We start from the raw sequence: 15,527 nt of genomic DNA, 5'->3' as shown, positions 1-15,527 counted from the left end.
TCATTTACAAATCTTTCTGCATCTCCTAATCTAAAGTGTAAACTTCTCATCAGTTGTAAATGTTTGAGTCATTATTCAAAGGTCTTTCCCCCAGTGTGTATACCCACCTGACACCCACACAACCTTTACCCGGCAGGTTTGTAAAACATTTACAACTGATGAGTACTGCAATGTAAGGGCTGACTGGTGAGGGTAAAAATGTCTTTTTTGGTAAACATGAGCTGCGCCCCAAATGATGACTATACACTCTGCACTTATTCACTATGTACTTATGCACTAATGCACTATGCACCATGTAGTGTATGAATTATATAAGGTTATTTTGTATTTCATAACGCCCCAAACAAACTTTCACAGGAACCTCAATTTTTTTTTTTCCATATCAACTTCAAATTTAAAAGAACTTTTTAGATTTAAGGCTTTAAACTGATATCAAATTTAGGATAACACCTATTATGTAAAAAATGTATTTTATCTAAAATATAATAAAATGTGTACAGTGTATTTTCTTTACAGTAAATTTAAACTTCTGTAATTTGTCTATTTTTTTTTTTAATTCTGCTTCTGAAATAATCTGCTGATTGTTTTCTTTAAAAAGAGACCTACCTTAGACCCAAAGTGTTCATGAATTACAACAATTGAAGTTTGGATGGTGCACTTTCACGCCTATTTTAAAAAATGGGGGTGACAGTTTAGGGGTTAACTAGTAATTTTTTAACCATTTACTAAGGATCTGTTTGATTATTTCATGATATGCCATTTTTTAAGATAATTTATGACAGATTGGTAAATCGTTAGCATATTACTTACAATAAAATGAACATATCACTTATTAATAATTTATAAACACATAGTCATGTTTTGTAAATAATTAGTTCATCATTAACTAATTACTTGTAATTGACCTGTAAATGAATTAACAAAACATACACAGATTGTTAGCATATCACTTATTAATCATTTGTGAATGTTTTGTAAATTATTATTTCATCATTAACTAATCACTTATAAAAGACTTACAACTGAACATTATTATAAAGTGTTACCCTGTAATCATAGTGTGAAAGGAACAAACGCTGTTAGTGTTTTGCTACCTTTCTGCTAAAAATTGCAGTGAATTTGCATTTTGCAAATGTAAAATGTATTTCCAATGACAAATGGGTTGACAAATTACATTTAAGATACCCGAGTAAAGTTTGAGGCTTCAGTGATTACATACTGTATCAGCATCTTAACCAACTACAATTTTTTTTAAATCAATAGTTTATTAGCCACTAATATACCAAAATATTGTTACACATAATGTTGTTTATTGACATTTAGAGGTGACATAAAATCTGTAAAAATTTTATGTTTAGATTTATAGATTTTAAGTGCCCCGAAATCATACATAACTAACTAAATAATTCTTTAAATGCCCTCGTTTAGGGTCCACCCAGTGAATCTCAGTCATATTAATCACTGCCTTTCATTAAATGCCATTTATATCATGGCAGGTCATCTTAAGAAGTTTACAGCTAACACTACTCTATTGTCACACACACAATGTGTTTACTCTAAACACCAGAGCAGTGGGGCATAAATAGCTAATGAAAGACTCAGCAAAGCAAAGGTAATTAATGAGGTGTGTGTAGGGCTCCAACCGAAGTACACTATATATGCATGAGCTGCCAGCGAGATGCTAAGGTGAATCATTTGAACTCAGTTCAATAACTACAAATGACTGTACTATCCACTGTTGTCCTCGACTCTGGGAATGCTATGAATCATGGGAAAATCTAGAGTGTTTTTCTTAAGTGAATTTGTTGTCTTCTGTCTTCTGGATGTAGTGTTTACAGTCTATATCCCATTGTGCGGGAGCCACGGTCTAGCTCACATAACAGATTTTCACATGACAAACACTTCTCATTGTGTTGAATTTATAGGCAATACAATTTAGAAAAACCTGAAAGGTCTTTAAAAAACTAATGTAATACAGTATATCAAATTTCAACAGTTAAATCAGCTCCCCAGTTTTAGCTTGCATACACTGCACGCTGTACAGTTCACTTCTGTAATTATATTATCATAAATATGCAAAGAAAAATACTACAGTCTGGATAATATTTTATATTTTAAGTTCAAAGCCACAAGTACATTGAAATGCCAACCAACAACAGTGCATCTGATCTTAGCTCATATTTAACTCTATCAACCTCTATCAAGTCACACTGCTCTGATTTCTACAGTTAATTTAATGAAAAGCAAGCAGAAAGTTAATTCTCCCGTTGAGATTGCAGTCTCCTAAGTGATATAGGATACAATGTATACATGCAAACAACAAATATATATATATATATATATATATATATATATTTTTTTTTTTTTTTTTTTTTTTTTTTCTCACAAAATCCAACCTAACTTTTTATATACTACCTTAAATAAAATCAATTAATTTAGATGTTTTCACCCAAAGCTTTTTTTTGTTCTCTTCCTCTGGTGAGGAATCAGAGCTCACAAGCATCTTCCCACTCAGCTTGATGAAAAGTAAAGTGTTCTTTGAAACCTAGGGTTTCTCAAATTCCACCATGGATGTCCACTGCCCTGCAGTTTTTCAGTGACAACCGTGATACAATATAACATCTGGATGGACCTTTCTCACATTTCCGGGTTTCTCATAGCGGAAGTCGTCATAGTAGGGTAAAATCGGAGAGCAGTGAATAGAAGTGTACCACAAATACATTTTTTGCATTCCCATTTGTTCAAACAGGAAAAGAAAAACTTTACGATAGTGTTGGGAAAATTAAGAGAGACTGATATCAGAAGCGCTTGTCATTGGAAGGCTGTATTCTAGTAGATTGAAATTCTCAGCTGCCACATACGCCACCAAGCACCATCAGATGGTCTCAATTTAAGAGATCTTTAAAAAGCAGCATTTGTTTTGCCAACATTCACCCTCCATATTGAAGGGTGTATCAAGTGTACAATTCTTTTCACACATTCCAATTTCTTTATGAAATGCAAGGCCAAAAAAAAAAAAAAAAACAATTACAATGCTAAAATTAAGTGTTATTTTATGTATTTTAGAAAGGGGAAAGGCCTGTTAGTGTTTAATGCTCTTATATGTGACATTTTAAAGTGATTATGTGAAGCTTTTGTGGTTACCATTGTGCTGAAAAGTAAAGTTTGTTTGTGTGTGACGTGCTAACATTTAATGCTGCAGAGGACTCTAGGCTAGATGTTTTAGTCAGAATGGTATAGGTATAGGAAGCATGCAGCCTTCCAACTGAAGAGCACCCATCAGGTGTGTTCAACTTCAGTTGCGACTGGATTTCAGTGAGATTTGTCGCTTACAGTCAGGGGAGAATTTAAAAACTGTGCCATCATGTCAGATACATTTTGCTTAACATAGTAATGCTTGCACTATGTTTGCATACTTTATCAGAGATGAAGTGGATTAGATACAATATTTGTCAAACATGCAGGTGCTTCAGACTTCTTCATGCAGGAAAAGAAACACTTTTCATTCCGAACTTTGTGTACAGAGCCTGTATGCACAAGAATAAAGTTAAACATAATCCTATACCATGTTTTATTCAGTGACAACCGTGATACAATATAACATCTGGATGGACCTTTCTCACATTTCCGGGTTTCTCATAGCGGAAGTCGTCATAGTTGGGTAAAATCGGAGAGCAGTGAATAGAAGTGTACCACAAATACATTTTTTGCATTCCCATTTGTTCAAACAGGAAAAGAAAAACTTTACGATAGTGTTGGGAAAATTAAGAGAGACTGATATCAGAAGTCAGAAGAGAGAATGTCAAATTTACCATCCCTCCCATAGACGCGGCATTAGAAACACCCTTGCGAGAACATTTTTTTATAACTTGTTAAAAATGTGAAACCAAGTATAGTGTTATAAATGTACATACATTAAAAAAAAATCAAAATATGAAAAACTTTTAAGGATTTATGATCATGATAATGTCATCACAGTCTTGTGAAAAGGGTCCATCAGCCTACATAAAATGTTTTAACTGGCATGCACTGCTTCAAGTCAGATGCTAAGCAGCCTGTTCAGCACTAGACAAAGTCACACACACACCTAGACTAACTCTAAAGACCTTGATTAGCTTACTCAGGTGCCTTTGATTAGGGCCGGAGATAAATTCTGCAAGGCAGTGGCCCTTCAGGGACAGATTTCAAAAACTCCGCTGTAACCCGTCAGTCCTTTTAGGCCTGGCATTGATGCACTACTGAAAACTATTCAGGGACTGTAGGTGAACAGCCTTGTGAATAGAAAATGCAGATTCCGGCGGTCTCTGTTTTTCTGGTTGCATAAAGACCGTGGTGCACCTCGAAAACAGTCTGCAGGCTACAAAACAATGGGGTATCTCAATGTTGGCTGCACAAAGAATACAAGAGGAGCGTTTCAGCGGGAAATGGGACTTCATACAGGAGGTGTCTATGAGGATGGTATTCATACACTCCAAAGGGAGTTCAGAAGCCAACTAGTGAATGACAGCCATTGAAAAAAGGGCCCTACTGTGAAGAAAGAGCAATGAAGTCATGTGTGAGAGAAAGTGTTGGAATACATCAACAACAAACTGTGAGGGTTATGGCAGTGTGGACGGCTGAGCGACTTTGGTTAGATCTTCATGCTGATAGTATTCTCTTTTCTTATCCATTCCCAGGTGATGAAACAAAAATAAAATCAAAAAAATATAGTGTATTTCAAATGGTCATGAAAATTTCCAAATGGACAGAGGTTTGACTTGGGCCAGCCTGCTGTGCCGTAGTGTAGAAGGGACATTGTGTGAACTCACACAACAGATCGCAGCATCACAGGAAGTGAGCAGGACACGTTTCAGAGGCCTCGCTGTGTACGTTTGTTCTTTAGTGTGTTTGATGTCTCAGAGTAAAGGACAGTGTGTGTGTGTGTGTGTGTGTGTGTGTGTGTGTGTGTGTGTGTGTAAGAGAGAGAGAGTGAGAGAGAGAGAGAGAGAGAGAGAGAGAGAGAGCGAGAGAGATGGTGTGTGACAGTGATCGGAGAGCTTGAGAAGAGAAAGAGCACAAGGGAGATGCAGGGAAGAGATGGGAAACAGCACGGAAATCCAAGGTCTCTCCTTAATCATTATCATTCAGCTGTCAGTGGGAGTCCGGTCTGAGCTTGGCCCTGGACCGCCAGACCCCAGCCCCATCTGCTCCCAATAAAGCCCAACAAAAGCCTTAATTTGAATAAATGTCCCATATCTTTTAAATGCTTTAGCTCATCAGAGGCAGTGATATTGAGATGGATTTGGAGGACAATGTTAAAAAGAGTATGTATGCTGATGTAATAGCAGAATCAGCCTGTGGTGCTTTTAAATCTACAGTACACGTCTGTGGGGTCAATTTTTCAGTCCTCCAAAACTCCAAACTCACTTTCATATAAAATAACTTATATTTCTTCCCCTCCCACCCACAATTTTTATGTTTTGTCTTACTTCTGCCCACAAAATCCCATAGGTAGAGATCTACATGGACTTTTCAGTCCTATTTCAACATGATTCTTTCTCGCTCTGGTGCCATAGGCTATTTTTTTCTAATTCCCACACACACTTCTGACCTCACCTTGTACATATGTCGCAGTAGGCAAAAATAAAAGTGTTTTCCCTTGCTGTTGCACACAACTGAAAAACAAAGAACATCCAACCCTGCACCTGTAAACTATTTATTTTTGGTAGCCCGATAAATGAATAACATTCTATACCTTAAATAAATCAAATAAACGGATATAATTTACATTTCTAATTTGTGGGTTTACCTTTTGAAAAGATACCAACCCAGTGAAAGCATTTTTATTTTTATTTTTATTTATTTTTTCTTAGTGTGTAACTTTATAGCTAGGAATTTGAGATCAAATTCAAGTGCTGAAAGGCTCAAATCAACAGAAAAAAGCATCCACAGGAAATGATTCAGGTTTATTCATATTTAATGTAAGCGCCAGCTGATGGTGACATCCTGCTGGAAAGAGCCTGTGTCGATGAGACACATAGCTTCTCTGGTGTGAGATTTGACTGTAAGCGTGATTGTACATCAGTCTTACTAAAGACTGTGAAAGCACAGAAGTTAAAATTCAAACGTGCTGGCAAATTTAGTTAACATTGCATAACTAGTGCATTACTATTTTGTGCTAATGTGAGAGATAACTCATGTCATACATACAGTGGTGTGAAAAAGTGTTGGTCCCCTTCCTGATTTTTTAATTTTTTTTGCAAGGTTGTCACACTTTAATGTTTCAGATCATCAAACAAATTTAAATATTAATCAAAGATAACACAAGTAAACACAACATGCAGTTTTTGAATTAAGTTTTTTATTACGCTGATTTTACACTGGAAGCGCAAGCAGAGCAGAGGCAGCGCAGAAGCAGCGCGCGCTGTGAACTTCAACGAATATCGTTCAATCAGTTGCGCATTTCAGGTGTTCTCCGACAATTATCGGTCATGTGCTTTTATTTATGATATGGGCAGCATACAGGCTGTATAGTTTACAAGATAAACAAATTATCTTTCTCTTTTTTATGATTTAAGTAATAAATGAGAAACGCTAAATTGTAAGGTTGTCCTAATGATTCCCAGTTTGGTTTAAGATAATTAAAGCAACCATTTTTCAATAACTAAAAGAATATGTAAAATTATGGTATTTGGGGTAAAAGTCGCCCCTGCTGTTGGGGCTATATTTATTTATGTTCTGATTCTTGTATTTATCAAAATAAGCAGAAAATAGTACAAACATTGCTAACGTGATTGTTTTGAACAAGTATAAGTATGACATTATTTATAAAACCCCACAAAAAACATTATTTTGTGCTCCTGAGTCTTTTAAGCCGTGATTGTGGTACATGATACACGATTTTATGGTGAAATTGTTATTTTTTATGTTAATCAGGTCAATTTTGATGAAGAACAATGCACTGTGGCTTTAATCCAGCGTAAGCGGCGCAGCAAAAATAGACTCGGCGCCGAAACTATCGCGGCACTGATGCTTCTGCTCTGCTCCTGCTACGCGCTGCCGCGCCGCCTCTGCATGCGGTGTGAATGCTCTAATCTGTTAACATGGGCGCCGAAAAAAATAGGCGCTGCTTACGTCCTGCTTACGCGTGCAGTGTGAAACCGGCGTTATGAAGGGAAAACAAAATCCAAACCCACATGGCCCTGTGTGAAAAAGTGTTTGCCCCCTAAACTTAATAACTGGTTGGGCCACCCTTAGCAGCAACTGCAATCAAGCATTTGCAATAACTTGCAATGAGTCTGCCCACTCATCTTGGCAGAATTGTTGTAATTCAGCCATATTGGATGGTTTTCGAGCATGAATCGCCTGTTTAAGGTCATGCCACAGCATCTCAATATGATTCAGGTCAGGACTTTGACTATGCCACTCCAAAGTCTTCATTTTGTTTTTCTTCAGCCATTCAGAGGTGGATTTGCTGGTGTGTTTTGGATCATTGTCCTGCTGCAGAAACCAAGTTCTCTTCAGCTTGAGGTCACGAACAGATGGCCCGAAATTGTCCTTCAGGATTTTTTGGTAGACAGCAGAATTCATGGTTCCATTTATCACAGCAAGTCTTCAAGATCCAGAAGCAGCAAAACAGCTCCAGAACATCACACTACCACCACCATATTTTACTGTTGGTATGATGTTCTTTTTCTGAAATGCTGTGTTACTTTTACACCAGATGTAATGGGAAACATTAAAGTGTGACAAACATGCAAAAAAAAAAAAAAAAACATTACGGGGGCAAACACTTTTTCACACACTGTATGTAGAGTAAAGATGTGTCAAAAAATTGTTTGTGAGATCTTTAGAGGTCAAGTTTCTGCGCATCATAACAGTGTAAAAAATAGTTTGTTAAAAGTCAGCAGTGCGTAGATTGAAAATGCCACACATAACCATATTTTATTTAATGTTATTTAAATTGTTGGAGCCTATGTTATTAACAATTCACACCAAATGTTAGTTTAACGTAGTTAATCATTTAAAGTTAATCATTTAAAAATATCATAATGTTAGAGGTGTAGTTCAGTAATCTGGTGCTAATTGAAAAAGTTTTAACTTATTTAATTAATGTGTGTATTTTTGTGAAGAGTCATCTGAATGTTGACACTAAAAAAAGATGAATACTTTACTCATAATAGTTTTTTTTTCTAAATATATTTAATAATTAAAACACTTTTTATAGATGTAAATCCTCACACTCTGTGGCTGTACACCTCTATAGGTAGGCTCAAAAGGTGCTTTTTTGAGTGCAGTTTTAACTTGCATTTTGTGCGTGGTGAGATTTAATTTTGTATGCTGGGTGCATGTCATACTGTGTGCCATTAGTGCATAGACTTTAATGCTTTAGCTCTGAGATCTTAAGACGTTTTACAGCACGGCAGCATTGAGTATTGCGTGAGGTAAAAAGCACTCTAAAATAAAGCTTCTCGCTTTTTGCCTCAAACAAAGCAGCATTATGTGATTTTCATGTAATAGGCAGAGATACTAAGGTATAATCAGACTGCAAGATAAAGTCAGCTCTCTAGTTTAACTATATTGCCTGAATATATCCTTCGACCTGGAAATTAGATTTTTTTTTTTTTTACTAAAATTCTAGAAATAAGATATTACAGGGAAAAAAAAAAGAAAAATTGAAAGATGGAACCTAGAGGTAAGTGTTATTGTTCAGAGATTGCACTTTCATATCTTAGTAAATTTAAAGGCATTTGTTCCATGTGAGTAATACCTTCATCTCAGATGCTTCTCAAAAATCCTGAGGGAGTGATACAGAATCGTTTGTTCAAGGTAAGAATATTGTATTATTAAATTAATCTGGATAGAATAGCTCAGCTCATTCATTCTTTGAAGAATGTATTGAGAAATATAATATAGTCTATAGTCCAAATCTAGTTCTATCACAGACTTTGGCAAAAGCAAAGGCACCTCTTTTTGGGAGATCACAATAACACAACAGGCTTCAAATCCAATTGGCTTTGCTTAATTAAAACACTATGCTTTTAACAGACAAATGAAGGAAGGACAAAATTTTCATTTTGGGGTGAACTAACCCTTTAAAGGTGAACTAACCCTTTCATAATCATCTGAATGAATTATTTCATACATCTAAACTATTATGTTCTATTATGATTTTTAAGTAGAATAATAACTATGTGTCATGCTTGGTTTTGTATTTTGTTTCATGTTTATGTTTGCATGTCTTTTATTTTGGGGTTTAATCATGGTCCCTGTTTAGTCATGTGATTCCCTTGATCCTCATGTATTCCTGCCATTGGTTCCTGAGTCATGTTGTCATTGGTTCATTGTTATGTGGTTCTCAGTTCTGTTGTCTCATCGGTTGGTTTCAATGTATCATGTGACCCTCATTTGCTATAAGTAGCTCTCTTGTTGCCAATTTCTCTTGTCGTGTATTGATGTTGTAACCTGCTGTCGGATGAGTTTGTAAAGTCTGGTCAAGTCAAGTCTTTGTTTATTGTTGGGATTTTGGATTTCACATTGTTAATAAACTGCACTTGGGTTCATCAACTACTCTGCTTCAGTGGACTGATCATTACAGTATGCAGTTTGTGTTTTATGGTTCATGACTCTTTGGAATCCCTGATTCTAATTGGTCAACTGTGGCATCCAGCAGTCTGATAATTCCTAAAATTGTCAATGGCAAACCACTTGTGTGAACGCTGTGCATACAAAGCTCTTAAATCAATGTTGTGCCATGTTTTCGCTTAGATTTAGTCCATTTAGCTTCAGTCACACTACATAATTGAGTGCATGCCAGCTTACAGTTTATTCTGCATTTGTTGCTCTTAGCAATAAATAAATGACAGTTTTAAAGGGATAGTTCACCCAAAAATGAAAATTTGATATTAATCTGCTTACCCCCAGGGCATCCAAGATGTAGGTGACTTTTTTCTTCAGTAGAACACAAACAAAGATTTTAAACTCAAACTGTTGCAGTCTGTCAGTCATATAATGGAAGTCAATGGTTACCAAATCTTTAAGAGTAAAAAAAAACTTACACAGACAAAACCATATTAAACCCTGCAGCTCATGATGATACATTGAGTTCTTGAGACATAACGATCAGTCTGTGCAAGAAACTGAACAGTATTTATATCATTATTTACCTCTGATCCGACGGAACGTTCAGCTGTATGGAGCACGCTCCCATCAGCGGCCCGTCAACATGCTCTGGCAATGTAGTCAGTGAAAAGTCAACACTCCCAGATGAGTTTGCACAAGCAAATGTAATCTTTTAGTTTTTAATTGGTTGCCAGAATCATGATAAGCACAAGTAATTACCATTTTGAGAGGCCAATATGCACTATGTGATCAATGAGTGATGTATACGTGTGACAGATCGCATCACTCGTGGGCTGTTGTGAACGCACTCAGGAAAGTAGAGTGTTGCGATGGATCAGAGGTAAATAATAATATAAATACTGTTCAGTTTTTTTGCACAGAGAGATCGTTTTGTGTCTTAAGACCTCAGTGTATCATCAGGAGCCACAGGGTTTAATTTGGTTTTGTCTGTGTATGTTTTTTTGCTTACCATTGACTGCCATTATATGACTGACTACAACAGTTTGAGTTCGATATTAGACTAGTAGACATTTTACTAACTATAAGTGACTCTACAATTACATTACAATTAATTAATTTGCTAATACATGTCAATTAACTCTCATTGGTGCGTTAGCAGACTGTTAGGTTAGTGTTAGAGTTAGTAGAATAAGTTGACTTGCAAATTTACTTACAGTCAGTAAAATATGTGTTGGGGAACCATTAAAATGAAGTGTTAGCGAAAATTAAGCAGACTGTCTACTAATGCTTTAACCCTTAAATGCATCGCTGGCAGTTTATTCACCGCATCTACCATCAAATGATAGTGACATTTATAGTGTATTGCGTATAGAAATTGTGCTGCAGCAAAGCCATTCAAACCAGTTAAATTGTTGCAAATTATATTCTTTTGTTATGCCTGCAGTAATTATGAATGAAACATCACATCATTACTGTCTATTAAACAGTGGCACCTTGTGGAATAAACGTAAATTGCATGTATCGAATCATCAGGTATTTTAATATTTTTGCACAGAAAAATATACTTACACTATTACACACCTCGGCTCTCGAGTGACCCTATATACATTTTTTTTTTTTTTTTTTTTTTTTTTATGATTGAAGAATACTAATAAAGCTGATGTCTAACTTTACAAAATGAAGGAGGGAGGGGGTAGTGAATGATGTCCCACGTCTCTAAAGACCCAAGGCATACATTTAATGGTTAATGGCTGGTAGCTGACATATAGTTGCAAAGTTGCTTATAGTTAGTAGAATGTCTAAAGTGGACAATGAAAATAAAGTGTTATCCCAAATGCCTACAACTACTTTGTGAAAAATGTCTGAAAAATGGGTTTGTAACTAGAAAGCAGTTCCATGTGTGGGTCACTTTATGTGTGTCGGATACAGGGCAAGTGGTAAATAGGGTGGTCAGCCCAATGAAATGAGAATGACAAACAAACCTGTGTGTCATTCTTATTTCATTGGGCTGACCACCCATGTGTACACTTAAGGAAAAAAATTGAGTTCCTTGTAATTTTCTTCTACTTTATTGTTAACATCTTATGATCAAAGCTTCAAACAAATGGCATTTCTGAATGTGTGTTCCATATACTGGTATTCCATTCTAAAGTTAAGACCTGTGCAGCTGCTCTGAATGGATAAGTTCTAACATCGCTTTCTCTCTCATTGTCACTATTTCATGGATGTGAAGTAAAATCAAGGCTTGTAAAGCAGTCATCTGAACCATTTCTTCATGCTGCACCTGTGTGGAGTCCTTACAGGTCAATCTGTAACGCTTCAAGAGAACACTGCTTGCTGATTCAGTATGAACATGTCTTAAAACACAACGCTTTGCTCAAAGTATTAAGGTAAATCTTATGGTACTTATCAAATCTAATGAAACTTGTATTTCAACCAATTATTTAATAATTGTTATAATGCTAAACACATTCTTCCCATTTATGGTCTCAAAAGAAAGTATTGCCAATAATCAATCAAACTAAATTTTTTTGCAACTTTATGCAAATAACCAGCCATGCAATGCTACTACAAACCAACAGCTCAGAGACTCCAATGATTTAATCACTGTTATTGTAAACTCAGCTTTAACTAAATCACAAATTATCACATGTAATTACACCACATCAAATACGCAACATGCTCATCAGAATGTAAACTGTATTTTTTTTTCTGTCATTTTTTTCTTGCAGTCAATCACTCACCGTAGTCACTGTCATAGAAGACGATGAACTTCTGCCAACGCAGTTCACCAACTAATGTCAACATGACATCACTTAGACGGACAGGTGGGCGTGCTGCGAGGGTGTATCGCTCTCCATCGGGGCTTGGATTGAGTTGGCATGCTGTACGGGGTGATCCTTCAGCATTTCGCTGGACATAAAGGTGAGGTATGTGCATGGCATCTGTCAGGGACTGCAGAGCACTGGCCGAGGCACAGCCTGTAGACGTGACCAGAGCCAGGATCCCCTGCGTCATCAGTTCACATGCTGCAAAATGAAAGAAAAGAGGGAGAACTGATGAGCTTTGACTGTTTATCAAAAACCAAAGCATTGCCTGAGCAGAAGCAATGGACATCTGACACTCTGCTGCAACATGGATCTGCTGGTAATGGTGTTGAAATACAGAATGGCTGTTACAGTTTATAACAAAGTATGAAACAGACAACAAAAAGTGTGACAATTCCTGTAGTGGCTACTTTCCTTTTATTGCCTTATTCACTTTAACAAAAAACATAATATGCTATCAGTGAAGAACAGTTAACATAACAATTCCCCCCTTTTTACTTTTTCTTTTTTTAAATAAAAGACGGCAAAGCATGGGCAGAGAATATTTTTGAAGTTTTGAAGTTATTTATTTTTGATGACTCTGAGTTGTGTGAAGTGAGTAAGAGGTCTATTATGTGGGTAAGACAAAATGTGGCTCTAAAATGTAGCTTTAGAAATAATTTGGTTATGTTCTTTGCAGCTCCAGCAAACACAGATAACAATTTGTGACTGGCTAAAAGCCTTTTAAATGGAGAATCCCCATTTACTACACTATTTAGATTTTTGGTGGATGACAAAATGGGCAAAAGAAAAAAAAAGGCTTTAATTGAAGAAGAAACCAAAACCATATCTAGTGACCAGAATAACACTCACAACACCCTAGCACCCTAGTTTATGTTTTAGGCATTCACATTTAGATTTTATATGGCATTTCTCAGGTGATGTTTATTGAATTCAACAATTTGGAAAATTAGATCTGCATCAACAGTGGAAAGAATCACAACTCAAATCTTTGTTTCATTATGTCCAGTCGATGGCCACTAAAACTCCAAGAAAGAATCTAACTGTGCATTGTGATACTAGTGTGCAAAGGTTACATCATGGACATTTATTCTCTGTAGGCAACGCAAATCTGGAGTGTCACAATTAGTTAATCGAGAATTTTGGAAAATAAATTACATAATGAAGTAACAGGCAGAAGCAGAACTGGGCATCCAATGGAGATTTTGTACCAGCACAAAAGTTTGGTCAACAGGTGTCCTTTTTACAGATGTTACATGTACTTACTATTATATTAACAATTAATTATGCATAATTGCAAGTAACCCTAAGCCAAACCTTAATCTTAACCCTAACCATATAGTAAGTACAAGTAGTTTATAAATATTACTCAGTACTTCCACTGTAACAAGGAACCCAAAACAAAGTGTAACCCATATTTTCATTTAATTCCGTCAAGTTCTAAAAAAGAGAGAAATTGTACAATGATGAAGTAACTTTCATATATAAAGTATTTAATTGTATAATCACACCTGTTTCCACACAGTTATTTTGCATATAGTAATTCATTTTATCATTGATTCTGCAGCAAAGATAACTATGCCATGATCAATACTGATTGTGTAACAGAAAATATTCGTACCATCTCGATTTTGGTCATAACAACCAACCCCTAAGCAGAATTCTCTCTGTGCAGATTATGAAAAGCCCATTTTCTAATTGTGCAGTAATCGTAAAGCCACTTAATTCAACCAGTAATTATTTTTTAGATTAAAATCTAGAACAGAACATCATAAAACAGTTTTTTTTTTTTTTTTTTTTTTTCTGAGCATAAAAGGACACTACTTGAGCATGGTTTCAATGCTTAATCGCTGACACATTATAAAGGGACAGACTCATTGTATGCCTTTGTATTAATCAAGGCCAATTGAGATTTATTTTGACCTCGTCTTAATTAAAATCCTTGGTTTTGTGTAAAGTGAGCTCTGTGTATCCTCAGTGTCACAAAAAGTGACCTTTTCATAGACAAAAAAATAAAAAATAAAAAAATAAACAAAATAAAAAGTACAGCCCCAAACAGCTGACTGATTTTCATTTGTTTTGGCCTCTGAAATGAGATATGCATTTTATTCAGCTTACGGAAGCCATGCCAAGAAATGAGCTCCATGGGGACAAAAAATTATGTAGCCTCTAGCATCTTTGCCATTCTTATAGCTCCTATTTAATCAACATGTTATAATAGGGTGATACCCAATGTTATAATAGGGTGATACCCAGGTCTTTCTGTATATTATTAGAATGATGCTTAGTACAGGAAAATGACGAAGTCTCATACAATCGTACACATAGCTTGTGCACAACATTTAAAAAGATTTGAGAAGTCATTATGTTTAAAACACTAGTCTTATATTCTCGGTCCCAAAAGCAATGTGGTCCTTAAGGCTGAGACGCGGATAATGGCTCAAACTCCAATTAGAGTCTAATCAGTTGTCTAGACTGCCCTTTAATGTATTACTGCTCTAGTTCCAATACTGTTGGTGGTGGATTTTTCTTTTCTGGTGATTGGTAACCCCAAAACTTTTGCTTTATAGTGTTGCATTTTCTTAAAGGCTTAAAGGTTGATGCCTCACTGGTTGTGATTTCATAATTATATGATTAAACTCAAAAATCTGTTTTGAGGGTTAAATGAAAATAAAACATTCTGGTTCCTTGTTCTTTAAAACGCAATTTCAAATCCATTTTACTTCAGAAAACTAATTCTTAGTGAAACAGGATATTCAATGGGGAAAAAAAGGTAGAGCAGGACTTGATTTTTATCCATTTGGAATTCATTGGACCATGGAAACTGGCCAATTGATACCAGAAAGGAGGCAGTCGGTTGAACAGGAGGAGCTGAAAACTGAGAGGGATTTGTGGCTTTGGCTGAAAAGAAAGGTAGTTTTAGAGGCAAAGTTATTACATTTTGATGAAAGAATACAGAAACAAACAGTTATTTATTTATTTATTTATTTTTTTTTTGAATAACACGCACTGATGCGTTAAACACAATGAGATCAGGGAAGGTGTATTAAAAGTAAATATGGTAAATTTGGATTTTATGTTGTTCAGTGATTTTTGAAAAGCATCTAGAAGAGACAAAGTTTTATTTTTCTAAAACTT

At 35.7% G+C, this 15,527-nt stretch overlaps 1 protein-coding gene across 2 annotated transcripts in view; it reads right to left on the bottom strand.

The window, feature by feature from the left end:
* grid1b (glutamate receptor, ionotropic, delta 1b) overlaps positions 1-15,527 on the bottom strand; it is a 467,814-nt gene that overhangs the window by 217,014 nt on the left and 235,273 nt on the right. For both annotated transcript variants that reach the window (XM_073828690.1, XM_073828691.1), the window contains exon 2: positions 12,306-12,590. In XM_073828690.1, the coding sequence (XP_073684791.1) occupies positions 12,306-12,579 (274 nt within the window). In that variant the 5' untranslated portion in view covers positions 12,580-12,590. The remainder of the gene's footprint in view (positions 1-12,305; positions 12,591-15,527) is intronic.

This window comes from Garra rufa, chromosome 22 (assembly GCF_049309525.1).
Source record: "Garra rufa chromosome 22, GarRuf1.0, whole genome shotgun sequence".
Classification (NCBI taxonomy): Eukaryota; Metazoa; Chordata; class Actinopteri; order Cypriniformes; family Cyprinidae; genus Garra; species Garra rufa.
The sequence above is the reverse complement of the archived record's forward strand: the minus strand, read 5'-3'. Positions and strand labels throughout refer to the sequence as shown.